This window comes from Abramis brama (genome assembly GCF_963993115.1).
Source record: "Abramis brama genome assembly, chromosome: 10".
Lineage (NCBI taxonomy): Eukaryota > Metazoa > Chordata > Actinopteri > Cypriniformes > Leuciscidae > Abramis > Abramis brama.
The window spans coordinates 16,352,043-16,375,738 of NC_139972.1; the positions used below are offsets into that span (position 1 = coordinate 16,352,043).

Consider the following 23,696-nt stretch of genomic DNA (forward strand, 5'->3'; position numbering starts at 1 on the left):
TTTTCCGTAAAAGTCTAGTGGGGCTACATGCCCACCAAATTTCATGTTCCCCCGTGTTTCGGTGTCCCTGGTATCGTTGACGAAAAATTCAGTAGATGACAAAAAAAAAAAAAAAAAAAAAAATTGACAATCCCTATATGACCGCTTTCGCTAGCTATGCTAGCGGCGGTCATAATAAATGGGGTTTGGACCTATAAGAAGTATCATAAAAGTGGCCTGTATGACTCAACTCGTATGAAACCATACAATAGCTTACAGTTACTTACTAATGGTCTTCCTCTTCAGCTGTATTGTTGCGAGTCGTTGAGTTGAAAATCCTTACTTAGGACATCAATACTTTGCATGAATCTGTAAAGTTAAAAATGCAATTTATTTCTGTGATGGCAAAGCTAAAAAATGTTTATTAATGTTTTTAGCATTCTTTGATGAATAGGAAGTTCAAAAGAAAAGCATTTATTTGGAATGGAAATATTTTGTACCATCATAAATGTCTTTTACGTTCCCTTTTGATACATTTAAATTATTCTTTTTTAATTTCTTGTTTTTTTTTTTTTTTATCCTACTGACCCCAGACTTTTGAACATTAGTGTATTCACACACACTCCCATGTCATTCCAAATGTGAGATGTAAATCATTTTTGAAGAATATTTTGGCCACTCTTTTCAGTATATTGAAATTGAATTGGGGGGGGGGGGGTTTAGATAAAAAAATAAAAATAAAAAAAAGTTCCAGAGTGAAAAAAAATCTTTTGTGTTCCACTAAAGAAGTTCGTACAGTTTTGGAATGACACGAGGGTGAATAATCGATGACAAAATATAATTTTTTATGGGTTACCAAAAAAGAGCAAAGGGATCTTGACCTTTCCTTAAATCGTAATATTTATTGGTTTTGTAGTGGTAACATATTGCACAACTGCCGTTTGAGAAGAATCAGCTTTCAAAATCGTCCTTTTTGAAGGATGCCTTGCTAGCACAGCTGTCTACACTCAGATGGCATCAAATGGGCTTCTGCTGAAATCTGACCATCAATATCTTGTAAGAAGACTGACAGCAGTGACATCTAATCACTGCCCTACTGACATGCCATAACTCCCGTCTGATACACGTCAGGCTGAGGAGCTTATTGACACGAGGATCCTCTATTTATAGTGTTGTATGTCTGCTGTGAGTGCCTGGATAAATCTTGAACACTTTTTACAGCCCTCATTAGCCTCATGCTGTTTATCATACACTGTATCCATATTAAATGATCTGCTTAAAATCTTCAAACGCCTGTGAACTTGTAACCTTGATAGGGAGATCTTGGACAACTTTCCCAATATTTTAGATATCTTTAATTATGATATTATTATAATGAAAATATTTTATTGTGTGTCATATCCGTCACATTTGATCAAATTAAACAAGCAATAGAAAGTTTACATTTAATTGTATTGGCAAACCTGCTTGACCTCCCTGTTGAATTGTGTTGAATTATTGAACTCGATCACCAGCAGCAGTGCCACATTAAGGTTCTCAAAAGTTGTACATTTACATTAGAAAGTGTCCACATGATGCTGAATGTTTCCATGCCTATCCAACTGTACAAAAAAACGTACGTGCACACTTTACATACACATCCCCTGTGAATATAAATGAGATCACCTTGCCTTTTCAGCCAATACCTCTCTTGTCTTCCTGCTCTGCCGGTGATGTCCATCAATAGAAACTTTATAGCTCTCTTTCTTCTACAACAGTCTCCTTGACTTTGACAGGGATGGCAGTTTGCCATCAAAAAAAGGACAGTGTAACTCACCACTTGAAGGAAATGCTAATGCAGGAAAGAAAGAACTGTGAGATCTTAGTGTCATGTCATCTAACATATGCTACGGAAAGATTAAAATCCAGACCTGAATTAAATTTGATGCATGCGAAGTATCTGATGACGTGAAAAGTGAAAGTTTTCTGCTTTAACACTATTATATCTGTCCTGTTTCTCCTCACGCTTGCTCAGGAGCCGCTCAGACCATATCAGGTACTGCTCTTCCTCTTCCATCTGGATCACATCACCTCTCAGTGTCTTCCAACTCCTTTTTCTTTCTTTGCACGTTGTTTTCCAGTTTGCATGGTTTGATATCTGGCCTTTGAGGCAGTCAGCATGTTTTTTCTTTGTTCTGATCTTAAGAATCTACCATACCTTGTCTGCTTTTTCCCCCCAATCTTTCCGTTATTGACATTTTAGAAGTGTCTTATCAAACTGCTACAGTTTATGCTGTAACAGCCACGATCAGGTTCATTTCAGGTTTCCATAAGATACGTTTGGATTGATCTTGTGGTTGATGTTTTTGAACCTTTACTCTCTCTTCCTACTGTACATGAGTTCCTGTGCAAGGTCTTCATAGATTTTGGGAACTGTTACTCTAAGCCAGGGGTGTAAAGAGTAATTGTACTTCATAATTCATTACTGCTATTTTTACTTGAAGTATTTTGAGACTGAATTTTTTAACTTGTACTCAATTACAACTTTTCTACTCACCACAGTTTAATTTATTAATTTATTAAGGCTAGATCAGGATGGTATGATTCTGGAAGTGCACCTATGCATTCTTTATTTACTAAATTTGGCAAATGTTTTTTGTATGAACCTTAAAGTCAACATGAAATCTAAATAGGCAATTCTATTTTTATCATTTTTATCCATTCAAATCACTAGTTTTTAAAAGATTCATGTGGACTCATAAACTTTAATCAAAAACACTGGGTGGGACTAAATATCCTCTACAATTGATTGGAAACTTGAATTCAGATCTGCAATCATTTAGTAAGCAACGCCCAACTTCATAGAATCCAATCAATTCCCGAAGGACGTTCCGTTTTTTTATTTTTTTATTTTTTTATTCCAGAATACGTTTCTCTTGGATATACACTAAATGGACAAAAGTATTGGGACACCTCGCCATTACAACAACAGGGACTGTGATGACATTGCATTCCAAATCCATAGACATTAATATGGAGTTGGACCCCCCTTTGCAGCTGTCACAGCTTCCACACTTCTGGGAAGGCTTTCCACAAGATTTTGGAGGGTTTCTGTGGGAAATGTTTTGCCCATTGATCCAGTAGAACATGTGAGGTCAGGCACTGATGTTGGATGAGAAGGCCTGGCTCATGAACTCTGTTCCAATTCATCCCAAATGTGCTAGATGAAGTCAGGGCTCTGTGCAGGCTAGTCAAGTTATTTCACACCTTGCTTTGTGCACTGGGGCACAGTCATGCTGGACTAGAAAATGGCCTGCATGTTTCCACTGCTTTAGAGTCCAGTGGCAGCATGATTTACACCACTTCATCCAACACTGGCATTGTACTTGTTGATTTGAGGCTTGAATGCAGCTGTTTCGTCATGGAAACCCATTCCATGAAGCTCCTGCCCCACAGTTTTTAATTAATGCCAGTAGTAGTTTGGAATTCTTCAGCTATGGACATAGGGTGTTTCTCAATATGCGTTCTTCAGCGATCTTGCGTCCTTGTGTTCTCGTTTTACGTCATCATTAACCGTCGAAGTTCAGACCCAATTCTCAAGAACGCAAGTACAGAGGACGCATGAAAGAACCCGGATGTGTTCTTGATACCGAGGATGCATCGAATGCAGACTTGAGCTAGTACTCGCCTGGTGTCCCAGAAGTCATTGCGGCCGGTTCCGAGTTCGTTCTTCCAAGGAAGCTTGGCAAGACTGGTCTCCACGAGAACACAAGTCCGTTCTCTGCGTTCTTGGAATTGAGAAACAGCCATAGAACATGATTAGGTGCTTGATTTTATACACCTGTGGAAATGGGTCTGATTGAAACACCTGAATTCAAGAATTAAGAGGTGTGTCCCAATACATTTGTCCATATAGTGTTTGGCACAATAGGGAAGAAAAGACTATCGCAATTTCTGTTTCATGCTGACTTTGAAGTTAGATATCAATGCATTTTAAGGTAACGGATTTAGCTATATGTAACATACAAATATGTTATAATAAATACAAATATTATGTGACAAAGGGTCTGTGATATCAAAAGAGACTTTTGTGTTAACTATCCATCCACGATCCACAGTTTAACAATCCAGTCCAAAACAGGCTTTTAGACAAATTTTTCTAAATAGACAAATGAATGCTCTTACTTTTTTGCACTGTGACATTATTTTCATGACATTTCTTTCTCAATTCTTGCAATAAAAGATCCTCTTTATGATATTCACTTCACCATAGTTTGAAAAATAATGTTTACTTAAATTTCAAAATACGGTAACACTGTAGAATACTGTTCCTTCATTAATGAATAACTACACTGGAACAAATGAGTAACGCACTATTAACATTCTAGTAACTACTATTAACTATCAAGAATTTATAAGAATTAAAACATAATTTATAATAAAAGATAATGGTAACCCGCTAGTAATGACTCAGTTGTTACTACATCCTTATAAAGGAACTACTAATTATCTGAATCAGTATTCTAAAGTGAAAAACATGTGAATTACCTAATATTGCCTAATAAGTCATTGTAAGCTTTTGAGATTTTTGTAAGATTTTGAATAGTAATTCCTTCCAATGGATTTGTTAACACTAGTCATTACTAGTGTGTTCCTATGATCTTCACCTTAGAATACTGATCCAGATAATTAGTAGTCCCTTTAGAAAGATGTAGTAACACTTGATTCATTACAAATGGGTTACCATTATGCATTATACATTATTAAAATGTATTATGAACCTGTATAGTTCTTAGTAGTCGTCAGTGAGATATGAAAAATGGTATTACTGATTAGCTATAGTAAACTACCACATTCGAATGAGCGCAATTACTTACTAATTCGTTAATCAGAGTTTCTTGTTAGTTAATAGTAGTAACTAGAATGTTAATAGTGTTACTCATTTGTTCCTGTGTAGTTATTCATTAATGAAGGAACAGTATTCTACAGTGTTACCCAAAATACGTCATGGTAATATTTGTTCTGCTGCTTTTAACTGATACTTTTTAAAAATAATTTTATAACAGTATTGTTTTGACTGGTAATACTGACTATTGACTGTTAAAAATGAATGTATTTTATAAAGAAAATTATCATTGAAAATAATAGGAATAATAAAATCTATAGGTATGTAACTTTTGGCCCTCTAGCAGTTCAAAAACATAACTGCAAGCATTTTGCAGAAGAACAGTTGTGCTTCGGCTCTGTGTGACTGTGCAGATGAATCTGGTTATCCTACTGCTCATAAAACATTCACTATTAGACTTATAACCGGTTTAGATGGAAAGAATATCAAGCTGACTAGCTGAAGACGTTACTGTAGCTTTACCCATTAACAGTCACTGTACTTCTTGAAAATAAATTCCAGCACAGCGCTACAAGCTAAATGAAATGAGCCTTAACAATAGATAATACTTTACAATGAACTCTGTTAGAGAGCTGCATATGGCAATTTATCTGTTCAATATAATACCTTACTCACCTGTTCAATAATAAAATGCTCTTTTAATCTCTCAGTTCTCACCATCTCTGAAAAGCCAAGCCAATATTTATTCTCGTTTTAGTAGGAGCTCTGTCGCATTCTCTTGTTGCCACAAGACTCTCCTCTTTTGGCTCTCCTCTGTTTGTTTTAAACGGGTGATTCCCTGTAGGTTTGAGATTTAGTTGTTCCATGTCAACCTTTCTCGCTTGTTGTGACAACTGACCTATGCCACTCCCACACCATACACGCGTCAAAGTAGTCGGAGCAACTTTTCTCTATTTACGGATATGACGAGACGCACAACGGGCGAGTGACGTATGTATGCAATTCCCACGAAAACCATCCTGACAGGTTTAAAATATAAGCGCTTATAATAGGCTTACCAGAGTGAATCAAGGTAAGAGAAAAACACATTTTGGAAGTTTGATGATGTATTATTCATTATTCTCATTATTTTGTTATTTTTGAACAAAAAAATAGTTACATGGTGTACCTGTAAGCATCAGGGCAGATTATGGTAATGAGGATTGTGGTGGTAAAATGTTCTTACTTGTCCTGAAAATAATACCACAATTTAGAAGAAAAATAAATCTGAATAGTCTTAAATGAAGCCTTTATTTTCTTTTCAAAAGTAGTTTTTTTTTTTTTCTTGACAGGCTTTGTGAAGTTCACCCAGTGAAGAAAAACCTGGAAAAACAAAAACCATTTACTTTGAGGAAAATATATATTTTGTGTGTGTGTAAAGAATAAAGGCATACACAATTTGAATCATGCAAATGGGTTTAAATTCACACGTGTAATCTATTTCAAATGACTTCGCAATGCATTGGCGTGCATTACTGCGCGCGCACACCTTCACACTCTGCAGTCAATGAAACAGTAATTCTTTAGTGCCTATGCCATTCTGCCTTTCTTTAATTGCCATTTTTCAAACTTACAGCATGTGTGCGATTAGGTACATTAAGATGTTAAGAAGTTGTACATTCAAAAGAATAGACTCTATTCCCAGTTGCTTTTCATTTCCACTCACTGACACTGGAAAGGATGCTGTCCAAACAGCTGTTGGACAGGTTTATGTTTACCTATGTTATGTTATGTTACATTATGTTATGTTTCTTAGTCAACCTGTTGGCGTGCAGCCATGACTTGGATGTGCAAATAAAAAAAATGATTTTTTTGAAGTGAAGAAGCCTTTAATAACCTTCAAAAAAATGACTTCTTTAAATCAATTATTAAGCCAACTCTTGCGTTAAAAGGCATGTATAATAATTAACAATACTAATGTAATATAAAGTTAATAAAACACATTCCCAGAGTACCTTTTAATGTGTATCAACCTTGAAAAGTTCTCGCTTCAGGAAATGTGTATATTACCCGAGGGATCTGTTCTTAAAAAGGCTTTGAGAGTGAAAGATATGCTATTATCATGAAACTTCACATGCATTAATTACATTTCAGAGTCATGTGACTCAATCAGTAGAGCACCCCGCATTCACAGTAAAATACGTTTACTTTCAATTTATGTATATGGCTGTGTGGCAAAACCTAGTAAGCTGCCTACCTAGATGGTAAAAATTACAGCGCACTAGGTTTTTAGGAATAATGATGAGTGGTGTTGAGGTGAATTGTATTGTAACTATCAGTGATTGTTATTTGGAGAGGTCAGAGATGGAGCTTGTTGTAAATGTGAGGGATGGACACCTTGGTTGGGGTTATGGGGCAGAACTGAACAAGACTGTCATGGCCTTGAATGCTAAATGAATGAGTTAAATCACAATCAGTCTTTCGGCCAATCACATTTTGGCTTGCTTGAGGTGAAAATTGTAGATGAGGCTGTGTGGCAAAACCTAGTGAGCTTTAGAATGAGCATTTAAAATGACATAAAAACGAGTAAGCGATGACAGAATGTTCATTTTTGGGCAAACTGTCCCCTTTTGAAGGTAAAGAGGACAGTTTCTGTAAAATTTCTTTAAAAAAACAGAATTTTTATCCTAATATCATGTAATAAACATGGTTTCTAGAAGTATGCACTGAAACTCTTTCTTATGAGCTTTTTCAGTTTTTACAACCCTTCCAGCTAGAGTTTTTTCCTTCTTCCATCTTTTTGTTTGGCATGATTGCGACAGCGTGAAACCTGGCTTCACGGATGTTTAACGTTGGGCATGGTCGCAGATTGCAGTGGCATAGCACCTCTGTGGTCTCACAAACACTCCCAGCATGCCTGTCTGCTAATACTTCATGGAGTGGACGATGCTTTATCATCTCTAACGTTCACAACCCATGAGGACAGGCTAAATGTGTTGTTCTTCCACACCGATTTGTTGTTCTTTGACTGGGACATGCAGGGCTGAGCTGGGCACAGTCGTATAGTAGAGATATTAATATGTTTTGTTTTTAGTCTCTGTAAATGTTGATAAGTGCCTGAAGGCATCTGATTGCTCAGCCACACAAATTTTTGTCTTACGGTTGTGCTAAAAGTAGTGTTTTACTCTGCGTGCGAGGATAAAGTGTTTAAAAGCATTCTTTGGTCATTTTTCACGCCTCTCAGCTCTGTGGGTATAAATATAGAGCAAGGTGACTTTTGCTTTTCTGTTGTCTTCACTTGCAAGGAATAAATGGATCCCCATTTTGAATGTAAACCATAAGGGAGTGATGCAGCCTCTAATTATCAGCTGTTACTGGCTCGCAGTGAAGTGTGTCAGATACTTTCCTCTGTGTTTGCAGAGCTTGCTGTTCAGGTCCGGGTATTATGCTGTTGAGAGCCGCTGTTGATTGCCAGCTTCCATCAGCTTGTGTTTAGATGGAGAGGTTTGATAAAGTTCTGCCGTGAGCAGCAATTACCAGCCTTCCCCTCTCGGTTGCTGAGTGCTGCAGTCTTGTAGCCAGGGTGTTCCACACACACTAGAAACACACAATGCTGTAAAATCAATACGTCCAAACCGAGAACCCAGCCGGTACATCTTAACCTTGCATGCATGCTCTGACATCTACGCGGAGCGAAACATTGTTGCTTGTTACATTTATCTGTGTGTCACTCTCAGTTTCTTTTACGCCGCTCTAAAATGTATGCACGTGTTATGCAAAAACATCAGTATTCAAAGGACTCCTCATGAGGATTTGCATTATCATTGCTGTCATCTATTCAGTTTCAGCCTCAACTTTTACAATTTCATGATACAAGAGCAGAATGAAACAGGATCTGAATTGTAATAGTATTTTTGGTTTTTTTTGCTTAAAGAAAGAGTGTCATGATTGCCTCTCTGACTGAATAGCAAGGCAACAGCCAAATGAGAAAAACTGTGTTCAGTGGATGCATTGTAATTACAATCCAGATTGTGATAAGACATGGCAAATGCAATAACCTTATTCAGGTATTGCAGTGATGCTCACTTTTTTTAGCGGACTTGGCTTCCAAAGTGTTTTTTTCTATTCATTTTCTCCAAAAGGATTCAAAAATGTCTGCAATAGAAAGCAATGAACCAAAGCAGTCACTTCTGAGATGAATTGCATGGCAAACTTAGATTTTAAGGTAAAAGTTTTTGATGAGGGAACAAACTATTCATCCCATAAACCATTGCCATTGCAAATTATGTAATCAAATCCATTTTTAGAAGATTAATCGAATATTATATATAATTAATTAGGCTATATATACTATTACATAGATTCAATTAATATTATATATATATTTATAAAGTGTATACTGTATATATACAGTGTGTATATATATATATATATATATATATATATATATATATATATATATATATAATTGAATATATCAATTTACAACAATGTGTGTGTAAAATGCAATATATTTGCCGATTATTGTATTAATAGTCAAACAATTCAATTGATTAATAGTCAAATAGCTCAAGCAAATATAGCAGTATTTTTGAGTGTAGAGAGACATAATTTGCAATTGTTTAGTTGTGATTACATCATTTGCAGTGCTTCATCGTAATGAGAAGACGCTGCTGAGCTTGTTTGCTGTTGTTTTTGTGTCCAATGTAACAGCATCTTCTCTGATTGGTGGATTTATCTCCAGGATTATGGGTAGTGAAGTTCTTCACTGGAAATTTGGTTGTTAAATGCAAACATTTTTATGACATCAAAATCACTTTGACTTATGTCATCGCTCAGCAATTTCAAAGCTCCAGTAGACCTTTCTCAAAAGATTTTCATGTTTTTCTGTATGGAGAAAATGAATAGGATTTGTATTTCTGCTGTGCTCTATTGTAAGGCTTGTATCTGTTCTCTCTGGGTTACAGCGCAGGGTCAGAACCTGGTGACGAATAATGTCTCAGTGGTCGAGGGCGAGATGGCTATCATCAGCTGCCGGGTGAAAAACAACGACGACTCCGTCATCCAACTGCTCAACCCCAACCGACAGACCATCTACTTCAGAGACGTTAGACGTAAGCAGTGCTGACTTCTCTTTCATGCTCACTTCAGTTCAAGGCAGAAAATGTCATAATCCACCCAAAGCCTGCATTGTTTTTCGCAGAAAATTCCAATTATACGCACCAAAATGGCCCTGCAACCCCATACAAATTCATAATTTAGCTGCTCGTCACAACCTCCTATCGTTTAAAAGAGCAGCAAGGCATTGCATTGTTGACAAGGTCCTTTTCAATAATTGAGTGACAGAGTGTAATTGTGTCAGGCTGATTAGAGTCCTCTGAGCGGGCCGTTTAGATTCCAGCCTTGAGATTGTTTGGATGCTCAACGGCGCTCTGCATGCAAAGTGTATAATCTTGCCTTCTCTGCTAAATAAGGACCTTGATGAGCTGCTAAGTGACGGTCTGACCCGTGATCCGAACCTAGTTTAGCTAATGTGTGGGAATAACCTCCTCATTCCCTCCTATGAAGCGTTCTCCATACGAATCACTCCTATGGTAATTTAAGATGAGCAGATGATAACACATTGACGGTCTTGAGAGGTGTTTCATGACATTTCAAATGCAATTTACATGTGCAGCTGGCCTATCTCTCTGCGGGATCACGTATCCTGCGGTTTGAGTAAATATTCAAGGGCGTTTGAAGTATTTGTAGACATCTTGTTCCTCTTGACAAGTAAATGTTGAAGTAATACTCTGATAACATACATTGTGGCAACAGACATTTTAAAGACATTTTGTTATTGGGATTAATGTATGTTCTTTATTTATGCATGGCCATGTGTCTGTTATGCTTTTTTAAAAGTTCTTCCATCCGACCTTTCGGCCAAGATTTCATAGCTTTAGGGAAAATTAGGTCATTTTTACAGCCCCTTTCTTCGAAGAAACAGTGATTGAATATTGGAGTTAGAAACACATTTACGTAATGTTATAATTCTGCTTGCTCACTCGTCTCAACATTCGAGCGAAAAAAGAGCACATTGATGAAAGGTCAGGTTGGAATTTTGTCAGGACTTTATCTAATTTAATTAATGTGTTGGTGGTACCAAATTCTCCTAGTGGGCATATTTTAGTGCCAATTACACCCGACATGAGCTTTCCGATCTGTGAATACTATGAGAGAGGGAAAGGCAAGATATGGGTTGGGGTTTAGGAGAAGGAAGATGGACAGAAAGAGAGAGAGCGCTCTTGCCGCAAGCTCTGACATTATTTCTATGGATGTGACTGGAGGGATGCTCAGCCTTCAATCTCTTTAATGCTGTAATGTATTATTCTGTCTAATGTTTACTGGGCTGCCAGCTCTGTTTGTGAAAAGTATGACCACTTGAACAATTCATAGTTTTATCCCTTCAGCACAGATGGCTGGCACTGTGCATTCAAAATGACACAAGAATGTGAATGTGTCTTAGTGTATATAGCATGCACCTGTGGATGCCGGCCGATGATATATTGCACAGTGTGCTTCGTTATATATTAGTAATATGATTCAGTGGTGGTTTATTGTTTCCGCTGTGAAGCGTTGGCTAAAGTTTTATCACATTACATTCAGACCGCTATTCTCATTTCCTGTCACTTATGCTAGAGCTGCTCTATAAGCCTTTTAAGAGCAACTTAGAATTAAACAGTGACGGTTGGAGAAACTGTCATTTTCATTTTCTCAAGACGATAATGATATTCACTACAAATTACATTTTACAGCTCAAAGAGATTTTTGGCACTTTTTTGTGAACTTCCCTTTTAGTACACTGAAGTTAGCTAAATTATAATACTATTAATGCCAAGAGGATGATGACTGTTTCAGTGTCATTTTATAGCATCTACTGTACAGTACAAACTTCATTCACTTGGGATCTTTGGGTAAAATTTGACCTACATTGCGAATCATTAAAAATTCATGACTTCATTATTAGGGTACAACAGGTCTCACCTACAGGAAACTGTGAATACGGAAAAAAAATACGAAGGAACTTTGGGACACAACTTTTTCCCCTTTCTAATTTATTTCTAACACTTTTGGGACGTTATATTTAATATATTTTATAACAATTTCTGTATTATTCTGCTGTTAGTAAATGGATTATATGTATCTTACATCTACAATTCTAGTTAATTTAAACTTCAAAAATACTGTAAAGCTGACAATGTATGACAGTCAATATAGGTCCATTTTGCAAGTAGGTCACATAAACATTTAGTCACCCCCACTTATGCCAAGCTTTTTGTTGCAGTCCTACGGGTGTTTGGAAAAAGTGCTGTAGTATTAGTTTTTGTTTGGTGCTTAAAAAATGTCATTTAACTGCAAACGCAAAGTTTCTCTGCAGGGTAATACAAGCATTGAAATTCTTTTTTTCTTGCATCTCATTTTCCCATCACCATGTCCCTTTAGAGGTTTTTGTAGATTTAATTGCATTAATACAAAGTTCTGCCATGAAACTCTAGATGGCGCTGGCTAATAGGTCCTTAAAGGGATAGTTCACCCAAAAATGAAAATTCTGTCAGTAATTACTCACCCTCATGTTGTTCCAACCGCGTAAGACCTTCGTTCATCTTCGGAACACAAATTAAGATATTTTTGATGAAATCTGAGAGCTGATCACTCCTCCATAGGCTGCTAGGTGGCCCAAACTTGCTGGCCCAGAAAAGTTATTAAAGAGATCGTTAATATAGTCCAAGTGACAACAGTGGTTCAATCTTAAGTATATCAAGCGACGAGAATACTTTTTGTGTGCAAAAACAAACAAAAATAACGACTTTATTCCACTATTCATTTCCTTCTCTCTGGGCCTCGTAGTGTTTTTGCGCTGCGCGTCTGTGCTGCACGTCATCACGCATCACACACATGACCAGCGTCGGCCAATAGTGAGCCTACGTGGTGACGTGTAACGCAGACGCGCTGCGCAAAAACACTACGAGGCCCAGAGAGAAGGAAATGAATAGTGGAATAAAGTCGTTATTTGTTTTTGCACACAAAAAGTATTCTCGTCGCTTGATATACTTAAGATTGAACCACTGTAGTCACTTGGACTATATTAACGATCTCTTTAATAACTTTTCTGGGCCAGCAAGTTTGGGCCACCTAGCAGCCTATGGAGAAGTAATCAGCTCTCAGATTTCATCAAAAATATCTTAATTTGTGTTCCGAAGATGAACGAAGGTCTTACGCGGTTGGAACAACATGAGGGTGAGTAATTGCTGACAGAATTTTCATTTTTGGGTGAACTATCCCTTTAACTCAAACATAGTTCTCTACAGGGCACAGCTGATTTCATCAGCAGCCAATGAGCTCGCTGCTCAACTTTCAGCTACTTGGTTGGTGTTTGCTTTAGCAGTTTGCAATGAGAAGCTCTCCACCTCCCCCAGCTCCACCTGTACAGATCTGCTACGGGTAATTCATGTATGCTATATTGTGCAGCAGCATGTCTTACATACTCCTAGCAGTGTGTCGTGTATGAATTGGCAGTTGCAAGTCCTGTACTTGCTCTGCAGCAACAGCAATAATCAACAGCAGCAGCATATAAGATCTATTCTTATATATATTATTCATTGTCATGACCCAACACCTGTGAAGAGATGACTCGAGAGGACTTCCAACGACTCTGAAAAGACAGCGCCAACTTCTGTGAGGACCTCCGTTGAAGCAAACTCTGAATCAACATGCACCAATGCTAAATTTTCTATATACCCTAATCATTTGTTAATAACATATATTCATTACTTCAATGAGATCACTGTTTTCTGCCTTAAATGAATACATTGTTAGCTAACTACGCAATTTGTATATGTACATTTCTGAAATGCATAACGTGGACAAAGTCACCCCTGACAACAGATCACTATAAAATTGTAATGTAGACACATGCATTTTCTGTAAAGCTGCTTTGAAACTATGTGTATTGTGAAAAGCTCTATACAAATAAATGTGAATTAAATTGGATAGAATATTCATCACCATGCCAAACACTCAAGAGTTGTCATGACAATTTTTTTTAGATATTTTTGACAATGTCTTGTCCAAAAAAAATGTGGAAACAATTTAAAGTGCATTCGTTGCCAAAAATAGGTCAAGAATGGCTCAAAAACAATGGAAGGGTTAAAATGTGGCCATATATCCTTATTACAGAAAATGTGTTCTGCTCATTAGATTTCCATCAACATAAGAAGATATATGCTGTTTTGTAAGACAATTCAATTTGTAGTTGATTCATCTAACATGCTATGTGTAATTTCCTGCGCCCCTTCTCGTTTTTTTCTCCAATCTGTGTGTCAATTTGAGATATTTGGCTAGGACAGCTGAAGAGCATCTCAAGCCAGCTGGGACACAGAACAATCAGATTCACTCACTGTCAACCTCTTACGGACTCTGATGCTTTAGAATTTAAAATGCCCTCTAATGAGCCCAGTTCATGTGCAGGTTTGCCTTTCAGAGATTTATATCCTTCATATTCTGCGAGACTTCTGCTGCACTTCTACCATTTCACTGTACTGATGTGGAGAAATTACAGTCCTCCGGCATTACCTTAAGTCTGAAATCATAGATCTGTTTGATGCATAGTGCATAAACTTCCCATTTCAATTGCAATTCAGTCCGAGCACTAAGAAAATCAGCCCTTTCATTTCCCACCCACCATCTTTTTGCTCAAAACAAGCTGACCTCATCATTATTCTTAGAGAGGGCTTCCCAGGTTCAGGGTTTGGATTAAGAGGGGGTTCTAAAAATGTACCATCAAAGGTCTTAAACTTCTTATGGAGTTGCTCAATTAGAGCTTTGACTTCTTGAACTTCAAGCATGATTTTTGAGTTCGCTCATTTAATGAAACTCCCGAGAAGTTCATGATATAGCATTATTTATGGTCCTCGAATCTGATTGGCTGAGGGGCATTCCAAGAGTTCTTATATACAGTCTTTGAGGAAGTTCACACAGAACACATTTTTCCATTTTTCATGTTTCTGTCAAGACAAGCTGCTCTAAAAATTCTTAAAAATATATATTTAAAAAAAAAAAATAGTTGAAATGTGTTCCTAGATCTTGGCCCTTTCACTGCACTGAAAAAATAAATTATGCAGGATTTACTTTCACTGTAAAAAAAAAAGAAAAAAGTATATGATCAATAAGTAATGAAAACATATGTTTTTACATTGCAATTTACAACTTTTTACAGCAAAGTATTTTTTTCTAATACGTTTTTTTTATATATATATAAGTTGCACTTAAAAATTTAAGTTTTTTAAATTCAACTTTTTTTTTTACAGTGTTGAAACAATTTTCACTCTATAAATTGCTTGTAAATTTCACCAATAACAGCAAGTAACACATGGAATTAAATGTGAAACATTGAAGTAGAAAGACAGAAATAGTATTTTCTTGTACAACTTCCCCTTATAATCTGTTTTATTTACAACTTCAAAAGAGTGGAAAAAGCTTGATGTTTTGATTTCATCAGGGACTATTTTAGTGGTGTATAAAACTGGCCAAATTTCATCTGAAACATTACTCGATATTAACTTCTTGCTTTTTGAAATGTTGGAAAACTGCAATATCACACTCACAATTGATTTGTCTACTTCCTACTCATCCAAATCTGTAATCCTCACTCTTTATGTTGTTTATGTCTCAGCCTTGAAGGACAGTCGGTTTCAGCTGGTTAACTTCTCGGACAACGAGTTGTTGGTATCGTTGTCCAACGTGTCACTCTCGGACGAGGGCCGGTACGTGTGCCAGCTCTACACGGATCCTCCACAAGAAGCCTATGCAGACATCACAGTGCTGGGTATGACATCTACCTTACATGTACTATAGAATGCTAAAATCCTGATTATCGATTTACTTCATTGATTCGTTCACTCAATTGAACTTGTCTAATTGAATCTCACCATGACACAATATCAGCCAATTACTCTCATGCCGTTTCCAATAACACAAACCAAACAAAAAGGAACAGATGTTGCGCTATTGATATTGGTAGATCGCTTTTGGCAGGCGTATTGACTGAATTCCTCTTAGATGTTGAAAAGGCTACATCGAGCGATTCTGGAGTTAGCTTTGCGTTGAATGACACTAACATTAGAGGTTTATTATGCAGCATATTTGGACATCCTGGAGAGCTGCATGGAATTGAGCGCTCTCTAAAGTAGCATGAGTTTTATGAGGATATGCGTTCCATCACAGCATGGACTCTTAACCACAGGACATGAAAGCATGAGGCAAGATATTAGAAAAAGAGCCCTCAAATGGCAGCTCTTGTAGTGACAGACGCTTTAGTGCCATGAGCAAAGCACCATATGAGCTAATGTGCTATGAAAAATTAAAACATGAGTAAAACAGCTTGTCAATTGGTTGAGTGGGTCTGGCACTGTTTAAATACACAATGAGACCATCAACATATAGATTTGCTTCTGTGTGTAGCTCTAAATATTTCAGAGATAGCTTAAACAAGTTGAGTTGTTGCTAATCTAGCCATGCTGTTCAGCATCTTAAATTAGCTAATGAAGCAAGTCAAAAACCCAAAGTACACAAACAACGTCTTAAACCAGCCAACAGAACTGCTTGACCAGGCTGGGAGACCTCTTTTTTCAAGCAGGGATAGCTTAAAAAATCTGATTTAAGGCTGGTTTACTCAACCTGTTTATTATCTTAAAGCCCCCGATAAATTTCAAGCGAAATTGAAGAACAAACTGGTGTGCCGTCATTTCGAACAAAATCCAGCCAAAACAGAGTTTGTTTGGAGTTTGTTTCGGGAGTTCGAAACAGCTTGCAAAAGCTAATTTTCCGGAAATGTTCCCTCCGGCTGGTAAACGCCTTCGAACTGCCATTGGTCCATGGCGATTACGTAAAAGGTAGGTGAGCTCTGGGGCTCCGTCCTCGACGTGGGAATCTTCTCCGGTTTTTTTGCTCTGTCGAGTCGGTCGAGGTCAGACGTCTGGGAAAGAAAACATAGACCTTGGAGAGCTGCTTTATAGTAGAAATTGAATTGTAATTCTAATTGAAAGCAACACTAACACTGTTTTTTTATGTTGAATACTATAAAGTTGTTTGGTTTAAAGCATTATGTTGTATAAAGTGATGATGATGAAGTGACTTTACTTGACTGGAGTGGAGAATGGCAGAGTTCGTGCAAACATCACATCGCTATTACCAGATGCTTTCTTAACGGCTGTTTTCTCACCACTGTCATTTTTGTTGTGTGTTTATTTTGTTATTGAGAGGAAAGACAGCAGCCCATATTTACTTATTCATCTAAACGGGATGTTCACTAACAGTGTATCACTGCAAATGCATTTCGAATGCTTTTTATCTCTAAACGAAGAATGAAAAAGAACTTTGCTGTGAGTATATTGCGGCCATAACTTAGCAGATAAAGCTGATTGATCATATGCTCTTTGCCCTGCTGAAAATCCGCTTGAACCAGCCAACTAAAATGTTTCAGAAATAAACATTGAATGATGTATAAATAATGTTTTAGTCACGTTTATCAAAAAATATTAAGCAGCAAAAACTGTTTTCAAATCTTAATTATTCCAAACAGGTAATGTGTATTTGTATTTGTATATTTAATTATATATGTATCATTTTTATATATCTGTGTAGCACTTTTTACAACACATATTGTTCCAAAGAAGCTCTGCAAAGAATAGTGTCATACAGAACCCCATTAAGGAAGCCACAGGTGACAGTGTCAACCCCCTAACATGGTTAGGTGGGATGAGGTAGAAACCTTGTGAGGAACCAAGGAAGTCTTGCTGATAGAGCTTGTTAAAAAGCCTGGTGGGGACACCAGCACACCAGCATTCCATGCTGGAGACCAGTATCCAAACCAAAACATAGACTATAGGGAGTTTTCAGATAGAATGATTCGGGAAAAAAACAAGATTGGCTCAAAAACAACATCTTTTCCCCCATATTTGCACTGTTTTGCTTTTTTATTACTGATTCAAGTTCTCGATAGTCATCAGCAGATCTTAGTAAAATAACAGTTTGTCCTTTAGCGAGAACACAGATAAAAAAAAAAAACATTGATCCAACGCAGAAGAGCTGTCGCACCATCTCTAATCTTGCTGTTGATCTTCTGCCAGTTCCACCAGGCAACCCAATCTTAGAGTCCCGCGAGGAAATCGTGAGTGAGGGGAATGAGACCGAGATAACCTGCACCGCCATGGGCAGCAAACCTGCTTCCACCATCAAATGGATGAAAGGGGACCAACCACTGCAAGGTCTGACTTAGATCCAAGGAAGATTGTGCTGATAAGTTTTCTGTGATTACTGATGTCTCTGATCTGCACAGAACAACACCATGGTTTAGGATTCTGACTTCATAATGACTCTCAATTAAGGCTTCAGAAGGTGTATCCAGTGAATTGACAAGAAGAGCTCAACATGCGGGATTTATGGTGCTATTCAGTCAAGCTTAAATAAGTAGCTCTGAATGAACTCCAACTGTCTACCTCCCACTCAGCAAATGCTGCCCACATATTAGTTCTCACTGGTTTAGGCATTGCGGGCTGACACAAAGGAGTGAATTTGCAGGCTGGTTAATGTGCTTATAAACAGCTTTTCTCCATTAGACAGCAGGGTGGGACTGTTGAATAACATTCAGATAGACTACCTGGGGAAACAGAGGCAAACATGGCAGATGATATGGCGCATTTGAACAGAATCTAAGTTTAATGTGTCAACTGTTTATGGATTACAAACATCACAGCTTCATTAACTGCAGTGAAAGCAGTCAGACAGTGGCCTAAGGCGAGAGATTTCATGTGCTAAATGAGTCAAATACTAGCTAGTACGCAGTAAGGATCATAAAAAAAACACATTAAGTTAATCATTTTCTAATTAAAAAGTGTTAATCTGAACCACACAAACTCTGTTGTCAATACATATTGCTTGAAACACCATAGATTATAATGCTTTGGAGGATATTATTATTAAGTATAGAGCAGAATTTTAACTAATCTTAGACTAAAATTATTTTATTTATCATATACCAATTATCATATAATGTAGTATGTGAATGTTTTGCCATAAATGTTATATTTAATATTGAAATAACAGCTAGCCGTTACATCCACTACCTACCTACCCATATGCTAATTTAAATCATATCTTGTTACTACAAAATAATTGTTTGCAGCTGCAGCAATATGGACCTTTTATTTTTATATATATATATATATATATATTTCTATTTAGCTTTAATTTATTTAAATGTGTTATCCATTTTTTAACTTAAATGTTTATTTCAGTTAGTTGCCAATGCAACATTTCTAATTTCTAAGGTTTTTTTTTTTTTTTTTTGCCAAAAAACGTTTTATTTTTAAAGCGATAGTTCAACGAAAATTTTAATTCTGTAATCATTTACTCACCCTTAAGTTGTTCCAAAACTGTATGAATTTCTTTCTTCTGCTGAAATCAAAGGAAGATATTTTCAAAGAATGTCGGTAACCAAACAGTTGATGGGCCCCATTGACTTCTATAGTATAGGGAACAAAATACTATGGAAGTCAATGGCGGCAACCAACAACTGTTTGGTTACTGACATTCTTTAAAATATCTGTGTTCAGCAGAAGAAAGAAATTCATGAGAAAATAATGACAGAACTTAAATTTTTGGGTGAACTATTCCTTTAATGTTTTTAGATTTAACAATAAAAATATTGATGCAAACAATGTAATGATGATAATCCTTATTAATAATTAAATAATTAAAATAGCATGATGTATATATCATACTATTTTAGCTATATATATATACTATTATATACTATTATAAATATATATATATATATATATATATATATACTATTATATACTATTATAAATTATAATAAATCATTGATTGGTCCATTGATTAGTGTAAGTGGACATTCATGGATCATGTCTCATAGCTTCCACACTTTCAGTGCTGAATTTACCATGGTAACCACAGTAACTGCAGTACAGTACAATTAAACTGCAACAAGGAACATTGTCCCAAGCTCTATAATGAGGGGAACATAATTTCCTGTGATGGGGAAATTATGGTTCCTATGAAGAAAAAAAAAGATTTAATAAATTACAAAATTAGCATGATCCTCAATGAAGAGTCTTCATGGACTTAGTGACTGAAAGAAACTTATTGTCATAGGCCTTAAAGCGTCTTTGGCATACAGTAACTCATGTATTTTTTGTAACGGTGTCTTAGTATGCGCTGACAGAAGAGAAGGGAGATGAGCTATAGGTCAGTGCTGAGCTGTAATTATTTCCCACTTCATTAGGTCCAAGTAAACCGCCATACTCTGGGCTGCAATTAGCTCAATGCCCTTGAGTTTAGAAATTGTCTTAGGATGAGGGCTAACATGATGTGCAGTAACCCCGCAGACAGCTACTGACCTCTGGGCTCCTTCATATGAATTCATCATGGTCACATGTCCTGATCATCCATCGTTATTATGTGCTTTTGCCATTGTTATAATTCATTTTCATTTCAGTTTTAGTAATTTTAGTACTTAAACTTATTTCAGTTAGAATAACTTGCCAAGTTTGTTTTTCATCTAATATTAATATTTTATTTTAGCTTTATTTCAGTTACTGAAAAGGATTTTTAACAGTGTTATTTTAACAATACACTATACAGCATATGAAAGCTGAATACATAAGCTTTCCTTTGATGTATGGTTTGTTAGGATAGGACAATGTTTGGCCGAGATAAATTAAATGAAAATCTGGAATCTGAGGGTGCAAAAAAATCAAAACATTGAGAAAATCGCCTTTAAAGTTGTCGATTTATATTTGTGATTTTGCTGTGATTTTACTCACAAAAATATTTTTTAAATATATTTACGGTAGGAAATTTACAAAATATCTTCATGGAACATGATCTTTATTTAATATCCTAATGATTTTTGGCATAAAAGAAATTCTGTCAGGAGGACCACTACCGTCAAATACGATTGACAATTAGCATACAGTTTGGATTGGCGGTATGGTTCCGTTCTGGGCGAGAACTCCCTGCGCATTCATGCAGCCTAGCATGGATAAGAGCAGGGAGAGCAGCAATAACCCCCCTTGGGGTAAACAGAACAGAACCAACATGAATGTTTGCAAATATATTTAATTCAAGATTTTAAAGTACAACATAATTCAAGAATTTATTCTGATTCAAGGGGAATCAGAATGGCAAATCCTGACTGGGCGAGAGGAGGAGCTGGGGATGGAGGACGGTAATTCGCTCCTGAGAAACGCGATAGCTGCTGATAATAGTGAAAGAGCTTATATATGTATACAGTGATGGGCGTCATATTCCTATAGGTAGACGTGGATCAGCTGAGAGTCAGCTGATGCGAGCTTGACTAAGGTGACCTGCCAGAACTAACGCTACGCTTGATAATCGATCATTTTGACCCATACAATGTATTGTTGGCTATTGCCACAAATACAGTGCTATGCATAAGTTTAGACACCCATGCTAAAGTTGACTAAAAAGAGGAATAAAAAATCATCTTTTGGAAATTGAACTTAATGCCTTAATTAAAAAAATTAGGAAAAATCCAACCTTTAAGGACACCAATTTTCTTTGTGAATGAATAATGTATCGTAAATAAATAAATGTTCTTCCTTAAAATACAGGGTGCATAAGTCTGGACACCCCTATGTTAAATTCTCATAGAGGCAGGCAGATTTTTATTTTTAAAGGCCAGTTACTTCATGGATCCAGGATACTATGCATCCTGATAAAGTTCCCTTGGCCTTTGGAATTAAAATAGCCCCACATCATCACATAGCCTTCACCATACCTAGAGATTGGCATGGAGTACTTTCCATAAGATCATCTCTCAATGCAAATCAAACCAGCTATTAGGCTAACTGAAATAAAACCATGCCAATCTCTAGGTATTTTAAGGAAGAACATTTATTTATGTACGATACATTATTCATTCACAAAGAAAATTGGTGTCCTTAAAGGTTGGATTTTTCCTAATTTTTTTAATTAAGGCATTAAGTTCAATTTCCAAAAGAAATTTTTATTCCTCTTTTTAGTCAACTTTAGCATGGGTGTCTAAACTTATGCATAGCACTGTATACCCGTGCTACTTGACTGGTTTTGTGATCCAGAGTTACCTATACGTTTCTCAGTAGCAAGGTGGTATCATCACTCCTTATCAGTATCAAAGCTATATTTTTAAGTTGCAAGGTACTGTAGCACTGTTATATTTTCCCTATCAATATCAATTGAACAACCAAGTTATGTTTCAGACAGTTTGCTCACACACTGAATTGTTTGAAGAAGTTTCTCATTTATTTAAACAGTAAAAGGGATTTTTTTAAAACACAGAGAACAAAAAGAGTGCTGCATGAAGCAGAATATTTACTTACAATCAGTTCAAGCCAAACCTGCAAATGCATCCTATTGTTTGCCAGCGATGAAAAAAGCTCTTTATTAAGTTCAACAGCTGCATGTGGAGCTTGTGAATGACTCAGTACTGCAGATAAAGACATTTAACAAACTAAAGAGTACTGAAACAGGTAGACAAAAAAACATAAAGTATCAAAAGTTACCTTGACATTTTTAAAAGGACATTTTGAGAATTGAAATTAGCACTGTGTCATGTAAATAAGACAGACTCGACTGTAAATAACGGTTGCACTTTATGGGTTTAACTTCATGGGTTAAGTTAAGGTAGGGGTAGGTTCAGGGTTAGTACCTAGTTATTACCCAGTTAGTGTCATTACTACAATAAGTACATTGGATGATCATGTGAAAAAGGACTGTTAAATAAAGTTCTACCGAAATAACTTTTTCTAAAGTATCAGATTACCCATTATGGTTACACTTTATTTCGATGATCCACTTTACACATTCTACTAGCTATAGGTAACTAGAGTATTAGACTGTAGTAGACTGTTAGGTTAGGGTTCGGGTAAGTAGAATAAGTTGATAGTTGCAAAGTTACTTATAATCAGTAAAATGTCTGTTGAGGGACCATCAAAATAAAGTGTTAGCAGATATATTAGGCAGACAGTCTACTAATACTCCGTAGTACGGTGTACATTTTAGGACATCCTCAGACATATGAAGACAAGGCACCCGGTTCATTGCTCGAAAGAACGCTTTACTTCACAATAGTTTGGCAACATACAAGCTAGCTAGTTGAAATATGTCATCTAACTTTTTAAACGTGCAAATAAAACTTGCAAAATGCATGTTCTCTTCTGCATACAGCGAAATTAGTGTAACATTTAATTAACACTGAGGCGTAAGCAGATAGTACGAAAACGTACAAATGAGAATTGATACAAATTAGCCACCAATACGGCAAAATGTAAAATAGTTACAAATTGCCATGAGATTGTGTTAGACTGCACCTTAACTGATGTTTTTGGCATAACTTAGCAGCTAGCATATGTGCAGATAGTGTGGATGACATGGATTCAAACACCTTTTGAAAAAACATCTCAAGCCAGCCTAAGCTGATAGACTTAATTGGTCTCCCAGTCTTGTCAGGTTGGTGTGTTGGCTGATTTAGCACACTTTTAAAACGAAGAGGTTTTTTCTTTGAGTTTTCCTCGTACAGACGACACCATTGTCAAAACGATCCCCATTCACATGGATCCACGAAAACGACTGAAAACGCTGTATTCCGCTGCCAGGCCATTAGATGGCGATGAAACACTATAGACTGAACACGTAATACTCATGTGCGTGACGTCATCGTCTTCAGAGATTCGCGTTTTTGTTGTTTACACGGAGACCGTTTTCAAAAACTTGTATTTTCAGGCATCCAAAACGACGTTGTCGTGTAAATGAATGGCCAAAACAGCTGAAAGCTGAAAACGGTGCCGTGTAA

At 36.6% G+C, this 23,696-nt stretch overlaps 1 protein-coding gene across 4 annotated transcripts in view; it reads left to right on the forward strand.

The window, feature by feature from the left end:
• cadm1b (cell adhesion molecule 1b) overlaps nt 1-23,696 on the forward strand; it is a 176,376-nt gene that overhangs the window by 108,466 nt on the left and 44,214 nt on the right. For 2 of the 4 annotated variants that reach the window (XM_084127098.1, XM_084127096.1), the window contains exons 2-5: nt 1,994-2,014; nt 9,751-9,897; nt 15,495-15,647; nt 17,950-18,087. In XM_084127098.1, the coding sequence (XP_083983224.1) occupies nt 1,994-2,014; nt 9,751-9,897; nt 15,495-15,647; nt 17,950-18,087 (459 nt within the window). The remainder of the gene's footprint in view (nt 1-1,993; nt 2,015-9,750; nt 9,898-15,494; nt 15,648-17,949; nt 18,088-23,696) is intronic. The other 2 variants (XM_084127097.1, XM_084127099.1) reach the window with 1 other exon arrangement.